This window comes from Sceloporus occidentalis, unplaced genomic scaffold (assembly GCF_023333645.1).
Source record: "Sceloporus occidentalis isolate IW3139 unplaced genomic scaffold, rSceOcc1.0.p SCAF_1, whole genome shotgun sequence".
In the NCBI taxonomy this organism is placed as follows: Eukaryota; Metazoa; Chordata; class Lepidosauria; order Squamata; family Phrynosomatidae; genus Sceloporus; species Sceloporus occidentalis.
In genome coordinates, this window is record NW_028316981.1 from 83,824,082 (window position 1) to 83,836,085 (window position 12,004).

Sequence of the window (12,004 nt, forward strand, 5' to 3'; positions counted from 1 at the left end):
TACTCCAACCGTGACACCACACTGGTTCTCCCAGGTGTCTTTAAGGTTTTTACCTTTTTTGGTTACAGCATGGGATCTTCAATTGGAAGCTTATGCCTTTTGATATGGGAATCTGAATAGGTAGGAAGGTGTTGGCATTTCTGATAAAGAGCCCCCCCCCCACTTTAGCAAATATACAAGATTGTGCTGGTAAATAACAGGTGCCCAATAGATCAGGGTGAATGAGTAGGGAGAAGACAGTATTTTTCACTCCCTAAACTGCTGTTGTTCATTCTGCTTGCAAAGAAGCCTAAATTCAGAGGCAACATGTTTGTTTGTGAAAGGATGTTCAACAGGTATGCCCACAGGGATGTTACAGGAATAGAACAACTGGGTATGATTTTTCTTCTTCCCTTAACAACATGCAGCATCTTGTGTTAGCGGGGCCAGTTAGAGGACCCCCTAATAGGACTAAATGCAGAGCTTTTTTATGGTATGCTATTAATATTTGTCAGAATGCCATGCATGAGACACAGAACGCCATGCATGAGATGAAGAGATTAAAGTAGTATTGAATTAGAAGACCTGGGTTCAAATTCCCATTTATCCCTGATTCTCATTGGGTGGGCTTCAGCTAGTCACAATCTCTTAACCAAAGCTGGGTCTTCAGTGCTGAAGGAAAGGTATTTCCACATATTCAGAGACGTAGTCTAGGACCCAACTCACCCTCGTACTGTAAACCCGTTCTGGGAGTGACTCCTAGCTCCAATGGTTCCTGGCTGGACTGTGATGGAGGTTCTTGGTTGGTTTGACAAGACAGCCTTAATCTATATTCAGCACCCTTTTGAAAGCTGCTTCTGTATGACGGGTGTTAAGTTTTGGCTTAAAAATAGATCCTTCTAGGCTGCACTCCTACACATACTTGCCCATCAGCAACTGCCACTGAAGACTGAATTAAATCAGGCTTACTTCTGTGTACACATATATAGGACCACATTCTTAATTTCAAAACTTAGGACATCGGCAAAAGTGTCTATGAGTAAAACAGACAGAGGTTTCTCAGTCTTGATTCCCTTGTTGACTTCCATGGCCAATGTAAATCTTTCTTAAGTTTTAGCAGAGCATCACAGGACACTCCCTATGTCTTATTCCATTTTTTCCTTTTCTGGCTTTTCTTTCCCTTTTTTTGAGGAGGGGGGCTAAGATATTTTGCTGGGGCAGGCCATTTTTGTGTACATGGATGTACATGACATACAGTCTCTGTTTGATCATCTTGGCTTCCAGGGAGAGTTCAGGCTTCATCTGTTCAAGGACACATATGTCATATTTTTGGCAGTCCATGATATCCTCAGTACACCTCTCCAGTACCACATCTCAAATGAATTGATTTTCTTTTTGTCTGCTTTCTTCACTGTCCAGCTCTCACATCTGTACATGGTAATGAGGAATACAGTGGCTTCGACGATTCTCACCTTTGTGCTCAGTTGCATATCCTTACTCTTTAGGATATTTTCTAGCTCTTTCATGGCTGCCCCTCCCATTCCTAATCTTCTTCTGATTTCTTGAATGCAGTCTCTATCCTGATCAATGTTTGATGCTAGGTATGGGAATTATTTTACAATTTTGATTTCCTCATCGTCTAGGTAGAATATATGTAGGTCCTTGTGGCTATTCTTTTCGTTTTCTTTATGTTCAGCTTTAAGCCTGCCTTTGCACATTCTTCTGTTCCAAGTCCATGATGTTTTCTACTAGTAGCATCATGTCATCTGCCTATCTTAGATTGTTGATATTTATTCCTCCTACTCTTCCTTTTTTTTTTAGCCCAAGTCTGCTCTGGATACCAGGGCATTTTAAAAGTTAGATGACAGAGAATTAATGGGGACTGTTCCTGACAAAATGGGACAGTTGGTAAGCAGACCCTGCTAAGAATGTCATATTGCATATTTTCTGGCATAGCCACTAGGGTTGTCAGATGGCACTTATTATAAAAGGGATGCCCCTTATTTATAGGGTTGGAAAGTGTCTTTTATATAGGCTGAACAAGATGCCAATAACAACAACAACAACAACTATAAATAATACACAACTAGGCAGGAAAGGAACCCTCAGGTTCTGGAGTGATTGCCTCTATTTTGGATCCCAGTGTATGCTCTATAGTGATGTATTCTTTTACTGTTGTAACCCACCCTGATTCTCCATGAATGGGTGGGCTATAAATAAATAAATAAATAAATAAATAAATAGTAGTAGTAGTAGTATTACAGTGGGGTGGGCAACATCAGGTAGCTGCGAGGGCTACATTTGTCTACTATCTATGGGATCTTGGAGAGTTCTTGCTATGCCCCTTAAGGATCATGGGGACTATTTACTTAAAAAAACATTTAAACCAAAAAAAGGTACTGGTAGGCCCTGGGAGGAGTAATGGCACCATGATTTTTTATCCTCCCATGATGTTAAACTGTTTTTTTTCAAACAAACAAACAAAAAGTCAAATTATGTTTCTGTTTTATTTCTTGTCTGGAAAAAAAAATATATCTGGTCCTTAAAAAGCATGAGGACATAGTCAAATTGGCCCCAAACCACCTAGTTGGCACAGGTTGTTTTTTTTTTTTTAAGATCCAAATCCTCCTATTTTTGAAGTGTTGAGACTCATTGAAGATCTCAAAATGGCCTTGGGGGGTCCCAGGTCATACTCCTTCCACCTTTGATATAGAAAGTAACAGTAGAATCTGTAGGGAGCATCTTTTTTTTTTTTTTTTTAGAGAAAAGAGAAATAAAAAATGTTTAATTAAGGTTTGGGGTTATGGAAAAGAATCTGGATCACTGCTGTAACCTTTTTTTTGTTTGTGTGTTATCAGCTATTTTTTCCAGGTGACATGCGTTTTCATGAGTTAAATTTTTCATGAGTTAAATTTTGAGCTGCACCAGAGAATTACATAAAGGATGATGCTGACTGGCAGAGAAAAAGTGTTGTGGGGGGGGGGGGTGCACTAAAAAGGTATGAATAACTAAATGGACCAGATGTTGTTTCACTTTGTGCTGCATTTCTGTGATGACCTTTCAAAAGTTCATGTCAGGGCTTTGAAGAGTTTGCTTGTGTTTCCACAGGGAAGAGGGAGGTAGTCAACATCCAGATGCACCATGAAATCATTATACCTCAGTGGAGAGCATATGGAAGCTCTGGCAAAAATAAGGTAAGGTACTTGTCCTTCCCTCATAAGGTCCTCCAGATCTGATTGTTGGTCGGCATAATTTATCAGTTATTCACTGGCTGAGAAGTACCTCTAAAATTTGTCTTGTCTGAGTACAGTGATGGCCATAAACCCATTTGCATCCCTCGTCAAAACAAGACTGGTGTATGTAATGATGTTCTGCGTCCTTTTGAATTGACATCTGGCAGGAACATTAAAGCTAAAGAAGGAACCCAGCTTGGAATTTCAATGTTCTGGTCTTTTTTTTCTTTTTGCAGTGCTTTTAGAAGAGCCTTAATTGAAAACTGACTTGATTCTAAACATTACTTCCTGTGTATCTGTTGATGGTCCCAGAAACCTATCACATTTTGTGATGTGGATCTGGCGCAAGTACAACATGCAGCTTTAGGTGATACAGGTCAATAAGTCTCACCAAGAAAACCCTGTGAAAGGTTTGTCTCAGGGTATTCATAAGTTGGAAACTACATGAAGGCACACAACACAAACTAAGAAGTATTGGTGGTTGTGTGAGTGTGTGTTTGTGTGTGTTTTAGAACCAGATGGTCTTTTGTGTTTTAGAAACTTCTTCTGTGTGATTGTTCTTGGTGCCTCCTTCTCCTGCCCTAAATTTAGCTGTGGTCATTTGTGGAACAGCTTAACACAATGGTAGCTACTTGTTCTCATTTGGAGCCTTTGATGAAACAGTGCTTTTGATATGAAATAAAGGTTTTATGATAGCTTTAGGAAAACTTTATAAGAATTCTTCATTTGCATTCATTCTGACCTGCAAGGTAGGCCACTATCATTTATTTTTTGAAGATAAGTAAGTGTTGAGACAGATTGTGTGATATGCTTCAAACACTCCACACTTGGGTTAGGAAATATGCAGCCCCCAGTTGTCATTAGACTGGAGGTCTTAGCAGCCTTAGCTTCCAGTGTTTGTGTGTCCAGCGCCAAAATGGGCTCAAACCTTAGCATTTGTTTGAGTCTTACTTTGAGATTGGTTGAGTCCTAGCATGATCAGTGATGCAGGATTATAGGAGTTGTGGCCCAATACATTTAGGGAGCCAAAGATTACTGATTCTTAAAGTAAATTGTGCTATTTGACAAACAAATTGGGAGCAGGTCACATTGTTTTCATACTGAGAGTATCCACTCTTGTGGCAATTGTAATCACATAAATATACATTACTGTAGAAATGAGTAGCATGAGGAAACAGCAGTTCTTGAGGTTGCTGCATCTAGAAAACCTACAGCTGTGGCAATAGTTGCCAGCTATCTCTGTGGGGAGCCTAGCTTTTGTTAATTCTTTCCATTTCTCTGTAGTGTTGGGATGCTTTTGTATGTACAGAAATTTGACTGTTTGAAATGCATGGCTGGAAATGTTCAATAATTCTGTCAGTCTTCCATCTGCCCTGGGCCTCAGTCCAACATTGGGAGTTTCTCCAATCTCTGAAAAGATATTTCCTAAAGGAAAAGAAATGGTACAAATGTGTAGCAGAAATGTCCGAAGAGACAATTCAGTTGTTGTCATTTTTCTCTGTTTTGCTGGGGTGGAAGTACAGACAAGTGTGAAGGTAGGGCAGCCAAGTGTCCTATTTTACAGGGAATAAAGAGGACTATTTAAAGGACTATTCCAAGTTCAGCTAATGTTAAGCAACCATAGGAAGAGAGTGCAGGAGTTTTAAAGCAGTTGGTTAGCACCTTGACAGCAAACTAAGCAGATCGGCATACAGTTCATATAGTATGCTATGACATTTTTTAAAATAATAATAATAGTTTATTCCTAAATTTGCATAGATACATGTAAATTAACATATGCTAGTTTCATATGGATCTGCACCCTCTTTTGTCCTCATTTTGATGACACAGATCCTCTATTTTGATGATGTGTAGGTGGTCACTTTATGTGCAGCAGATCAATTCTAATCAAAGCAAGTACAGGGTTTCCCCCCATTTCTTGGCTGTGTGATGATACAATATGCTCTTGAAAGATGTGGCAAACTTTGTGTAACATAAAGTAACACTATTTCATATTTTTGTTCTTGGTCGCAGAGTGGTTAAGAAGATTGCCCAACAAGGGGACTGTCAAAGTAGGAACTGAACCTGTCTCTTGAGGAGTTACAGGCAGAGCAAACTCCACTAGTGCTCAAATTGCAATTCCATTACCACAAAAGGGGAAATGAGTCCAAATTGTACATCCTACTAAGGATGTGGCATCTCACAAGATTTGATGGAGCCAGTCAGAAGTAGTGTTAGATCTGAATAGCAACTCCCCATGGTGTGAAGGCTCATCCAGACTGACCAGATGTGTCAGGAAGGGGTAGATTTCCTTGCCGAATTTACCACTTTTATTTCAATGTTTCTCTTGCCCCATCCTAATTTCAATGTATACTTCTTGCTAGTTGCTGCAAATTTATACTCCTTAACTAAAGGCAGTACTTTGTCCTGTCTTAGTACAGTCTGGAACACCTTGAATTCAAAATCCACAGGGGCACCTATTGGTATGGTTCGTTTTATTTTGTTTTGCGGTGATGCCTTCCGTGCATGTAACATGGGCTGTAGGTATTTTTTCATGCTCCACCCACAACCTGATTTTCATGCTCCATTTTAAATTAGTTACATTTGTATGAGGGACAAACAAAGAAAAAGAGAAAGAAGGAACTTTGTAGTCTTTCTGGGTTGTGGAGAAAATGGGCAAGTGCTGCAGTCCATAGCCATTTTGCTGACTGCTGACAAGAAATTGAGTTATTGTGGCAAATGGAAAGATAATTGGGGAGCCATCAGGACTGGAATAAATGTGACCAAAGATTTCAAACCTTGATGTCAAAGCAGCTACAGGCAATGTTTTTTCAGCCTCTCTCATGACCCCATTTTATTTCTCCTCTTGACCAGTAAAGGCCCAGAGAGATGCCCTTTCTTGCCATAAAGAGTTTTTTTTTCATTTTAAAAATACCTCTAGAACATAAGTGATAATTCTGTAAACTACTATGGGGGGTATCAGAACAGTGGGCCCTTGATATCCTCTGGGTTTTGTTCCAGGACCCGCTGGGGTAACCAAAATCAGTGGATGCTCAAGTCACATTATATACAATGAAGTTGTAAAATGAATAGCAAAATCAAGGCTTGCTTTTTGGAATTTTTTAAAAAAATACACTTTCAAGCCATGGATGCTTGAATCTGTGGATACAGAATCCTTGGGTATGGAAGGCCAACTGTATATCTGTCCATCTGCCTCTTCCCCATTTTGGCTCCAAATGTGTTTCCACTTTTCAATCATCATGTGGTCTCCTTCTGTTTTTCCCTAGTGCTTCCCAATTGTGTGTATAAACAGTAGAGACATAGTAGTAAACTATAAATTCTATATTGCAAAGTTTGTTTCCTTGGAGCACTAGAGTAATATTGCTGCCAGGAAACAAATACAGGCATAGCACCATTACGGTTTACCACTTTGCCACTATACTTCTATAGTGAGGACAAATGTAAATTGTAAGGAACCCATGGGGGAGAAAGAGAAGACCATGTGAGGAATGCCATGTTTCTGAAGACACATTTGGGATGGGGTGTGAAGGAGCTGGTCACACCCACATCTAATATAGCCCATGTCACAAACAAAATGCCCACAAGTGAACTGAAATATGCCACCTTTCTGCATTTGGATGGAAAAGTGGCAAGAAGTGTTACATGACATGAATCAGCACAAATTGTCAGTCTGGATGAGCCCTGAGTTTTTGCCCCAGCCACCTAGAATGAAGAGAGTGTGTGTTCACATTTCAATGAATGCTTGCTATTTCCCCATATAACAGTGCTTTGACAAGAACTATCAATCCCAGAAGTCCTTCTGCATAGACAGAAGAGAGGGATAGGAGGGCAAAACAGTGTAATAATCAGAAACATTGATCCATGGGACTATGACAGCTAATGCTACAGATTTAAAGGCACCAGATCCCATCTGATCTTGGAAACTAAGCAGGGGTCAGTCCTGGTTAGTACTTGAATGGAAGACCACCAATGGATACCAGATGTTATAGGCAATATTTCAGAGGAAGGTACTGGCAAATACACTTCTGAGTATTCCTTGCCTTTAAAAAAAAACCCCCTATGAACATATTTGGGGGCACCACAAGTTGACTGGTGACTTGAAGGTGCATACACACGCATGCACGCACGCACACACAAATGTTTCCTCAGAAAACATGCGTACTCAATATATTGCCATAAATGCAAATAAAACAGCCAAAAATGGAGAAACCTAAAGGAGCTCATGGTTTGTTTGTTTTTAAAAAAGAGGAGTACGGTGTGACCCGTGTATCTATGGGGGATACATTCCTGGACTTACTGTGGAAACATGGATAACAGCAAATCCTATTGAACTGAATGACTTTCAGAGGAAGTTGACCATATAGTGGCATTAGAGGAAATAGAAATTCCTGGAGAAAACACCTCTCTGGGCATTTCTAGATCCTCCAGTATGAATCTATGGTCAACTTCTGTCAGGAGCATACCATAGAATTTTGTTGGAAGACCTAGAAAATGCCTAGAGAGAACATATTTTTTCAGACGTGAGTAAGTGAAACCACAATAACAATCCTGTGGATATAAGGGTGGCAGGCATACTGTAATTATTCTATATCCTTCTTGTAAAAGTAAAGGGAAAGTTGTGTTTACTGTCTTAGGAAATCCATCCAAGGATAAGAAAGGAAATTTTTAAATAAAATGAAATAGACATGGTTACAGGAACTCCTAAAGCTATCTGTTATAGATGGGCGTAGGCTGGTACCCATCATTCAGGTTTTGATGATTGCCAGCCAGAGAAAGGGAACAAAAATCTGATTATCTTCCTCAAAGGAGTGACAACAAAAGGAAAAAGGGAAGCAAAAGGCCTAAGTACAGCAATTTTTATGTAGATCTAAGAAAAGGTGGGTTAAAAACATCAGGAACCATGTAACTGTCCCTTTTCTCTTTCCACTGAATGTGTGATAACAAGTGTTGATTGTTTAACCAATCAAAACAGACAGCAAACATTGTGGGACTCTTTTTGTGGCGGGATCTTATATTAAACAAAACCTTTGGAAGTTGGAGTAAGTAAAAGTGCAGTAGGAAAGCCTTAGCATGGGCCATGGTGTAATTTCAGAAAGATAGAAAATGTAGTCTCAGAATTAAAATTGTTTTCTTTCATGCCTAATGTAATTTATTGTGTGGGGTGGGACACATATTACAAATTTGTACTATCTGCCACCCTGAGAGCCTCTGTACACACTGATGTTTGGGTCTAGGTTCATGAAGTGCTCTCCCCAATTCCACTTCTCAGATGAATTACTAAATGATTGACACCGAGAAGATGGAATCCTTTGAAAATAGATCAGGAAAGAAAAGTACCTGCTGTGTGCAATCTGAAGGACCATGTGGGTCTGTTAACACCTTATGAAGATGATGTTCCTTATCATATTAATTGCTCCAACCATCTGAGTAGAAGGGAGTCACCAAAATAGTGCAGCTTCAATGGAAGAACCCATTGAAGAAGATGGATCTTGTTGCCCCATGTTGAAGATAACAGCATCCATCTTAGGTTGGTGCAATTTGTGGTTATTAAGTAAGTGTTACTGGGAATCAAAATTACTCATTTTGTTTTCCATTTGGGGGGGGGGGGCGATTAGTGAGAATTTCAATTATTCATTTTGTTTTTTGTTAATTGCCAGTTATGCTATTTATGTCTCAAATGTGTTGGCAGTGGCAAGGAAATGGGAAAATGATTTGTTATGTGTCCGGTATATACCAATTTACATGTTTCTTCCTCCTTAATTGGCCTGTTAGTTAACAGTTGCCAAACATTAGTTGGTAGTTTCTTACACTACAACAACAAAATTATTCTTTTGGTCCTACTCCCCCCTTCTGAGTCAATATCCGTAGCTGTAGTGAAATGACTGTTCTTTTCTTCTTCAAATCATATTTCCTAGTAACTTCAATTGGTCCATACATTAGTGTATTGTAAGAAAAGGCTGTGGTTTATATGAGTCACTTATATTTAATTTCCATGTATTGCTGTAAAAAGTATGGGATCTTAATATCTTCCCTTAATTCACTGAAGTGATACTAACTTGCAAAATTTCTTTTTTAGCCTTCTGCATGTTTGGTATTGTCTCCCCTTATTTATATTGTGGCCACACTGTGGACCAATAAATATGCAATACAGTATATACTTGCATGGGTCCTGTTGAGCTATAAAGAATTTCCATCTAAGTAAAATGCATATTATTGGGCTGCAATCGTTCTGCAGATTATGGCTTTGGAATCACCAAAATACACAAACTCTTGTGTCTGTTTGTTGTTAGTGAATAGATGTTTGCTAAGCTATGCAGCATCCACATCTGCCTGATCCTATCTCAGGCTGTATCTGCACTGCAGAAATAATGTAGTTTGATACTGCTTTAACTGCAATGGCTCAATGCTTTTGAATTGTGGGATTTGTAATTTTGTGAAATATTCACCCTTCTCTGTCACAACAAACTACACATCCTAGTATTCCATAGCATTGAGCCATGGAAGTTAAAGCAGTGCCAAACTGCATTATTTCTGCAGTGCAGGTGCAGCCTTAGTTTTGTTAATAAGCTTTGGTATGAAAAGGCTTTGGGGGAATTACCTTTATGGCAGCAAATAAACAAACAAATCAAAATCAGGGCTAACCTTACCATTAGGAAAGGTTATAGCATCTGCCTTAGGTAGCGGAGTTTAGGAGTCAGGAAAGAGTAGCAAGCAGAGGTGGATGGGGGAAGGGGGGTCCAGACTAAGTACCACCATTATAATGGGGCTTGGGTGCGGTGGTGGGGTGGCACACACCATTCATTGTATCTAACAGAAGGGGGGGGGGTCTGGACCCCATGGACCCCCCCCCCCAACTTGGCTATGTCCCTGATTCACCACCCCAACAACACAGGATCAATCAACTGCCATTAGCAGAAAGTTGTTCATTAGTTAATGTGTTGTCATTGCATTTTGAGAGGTGTTTGAGAAATTTTGTCTCCTGTGCCCAAACAACTTGACTGCCTATGGGCAATAGAGACCCTGAACTGAGTGGAATGCTAATAGCTTTTCTGCCTCAGGCAGCAAAATGCCTTAGACCAGCCCTTGCAGGAAGTCATCCCTTTACTAAAGTTTGTTACTTTAGCTCTGCCTCAAAGCTATCATTAACTGGTAGGGATATGAATCAAAGACACTGTATGAAGCCATAGCTTGAAGCCGCTTACTGTGAATCTGAGGGTTAACTATTATCTTGGTTCACATGGGGCAAGCAAATATCATTAATGGAAGTTTTCTGGTTCACTTCTGCATCAAAGTTTAATAAGCAAAAGGCTTATGTCTGTGAGCACAATATTTATTCATATCCCAGTTTCATCAGCCAAGATATGATTGTTAAATCTGCCATGTATGTGTATTTGTGTGTATGTGTATGTATAACAAAACATTCTTTGCTATTTGCAGCATCCTCCCAGAGCAGAAGTCATTATAACAGCAGAAGGAAGAAACTTCATCTTAGATGTTGAGAAGAACACGTAAGTAAGCTATCTTGAAATTTTGTAAGATAAGAAAAGGTATATGTGTACATGCTGAGTATCCCTTAGTCAGAAATCCAAAGTATTCCAAAATCCAGAATTGCCCACATGGATGGCTGAGATTGTGACACCTTTGCTTTCTGATGGCTCAATGCCATCAGAAGTAGTGTCACGGAGTGTGTGGGTGCAGGCCTCAGTGGGTGACACCCCAGAAGGGCGATGACACCCAGCCACCTCCCTGCCTCCCATGGGTGCTTCTTCACCCCCCGGGCACTGCTCCACCCCTCTGTGGGAGCGCCTCAAGCTATGCTGGTACTGTGCCAGTGCCACCCAGGTCCACACTGCCAAGTGCACCTCAGGCCACATGAGTGCTCCCAGGGCCCACGCTGGCACTCCCTGGGCCTGCGTGGATGCTGCTCATTGGTGTGCGGTGTGGCTCTGGCATGTGGGAGCATGGCTGCAGCCCTCACAGACGTCCTTCCAGCCACAGATTTCCAGAACCCCCACTGGAAGTCCAGGGCTGGAAGTCCCACCCACTCCAGATGTCACCCCTTGTGGGGACACCACTGGCTCAATGTACATAAACTTTATTTCATGCCCCAAATTTTTAAAAATATTACTTATAAAATTACTTTCTTTCTTATAAAACACCCTCAGATGGAACTGATCATCATCAAAAAAGGGGTAGGAGGAAAGGGAATACATAACGTTTCACATGGACATGAATTAGTGTTTTTCTCTGGTATGGACATGTTAGACATCCTGTGGAAGAGACTGAAATTGTCATGGGCTAGATCCTTGATGAAATACTAGTATCAAAATACTGTCAAAACTGGTCAGGTCAGAAACAGTAAATTCTGTGAGAAATGTGAGCATTAATGCATGTAGTTAAGCATCCCCCCCTTGGAATAATTGCAGTAGAATAATTAGAACAAAGGACTGAATATCTAAGCATTGGTAATCAGGTGGTAATGATATTAAGAATACACCCAACATGACACTTGGTCTTTGCTTTACAGCAGGTAGCAGTTGATCTTTCATGAGTATATATATGCATTTAACAAACATTTAGCTAACCAGCTCCCTATGGCAACTCTGTCTGTGTGGACAATTCATAAAGTCATGGGCTCATATTAGAGTCCCTCCCACTGATGCCCTTTATATGCCCTGTTTAAATATTTGAAGGGATGTTATATTGAGGAGGGAGCAAGCTTATTTTCTGTTGCTCCAGAGAACAGGACCCAGAACAATGGTTGCAAGCTACAGGAAAAGAGATTCCATCTC

The 12,004-nt window shown here is 40.3% G+C and overlaps 1 protein-coding gene across 1 annotated transcript in view; it reads left to right on the top strand.

Annotated features, from left to right (window-relative positions):
* Window positions 1-3,097: 3,097 nt before the first annotated feature.
* ADAM19 (ADAM metallopeptidase domain 19) overlaps window positions 3,098-12,004 on the top strand; it is an 84,314-nt gene continuing 75,407 nt past the window's right edge. The window contains exons 1-2 of the mRNA XM_089501272.1: window positions 3,098-3,173; window positions 10,650-10,720. Of these exons, the coding sequence (XP_089357398.1) occupies window positions 3,114-3,173; window positions 10,650-10,720 (131 nt within the window). The 5' untranslated portion in view covers window positions 3,098-3,113. The remainder of the gene's footprint in view (window positions 3,174-10,649; window positions 10,721-12,004) is intronic.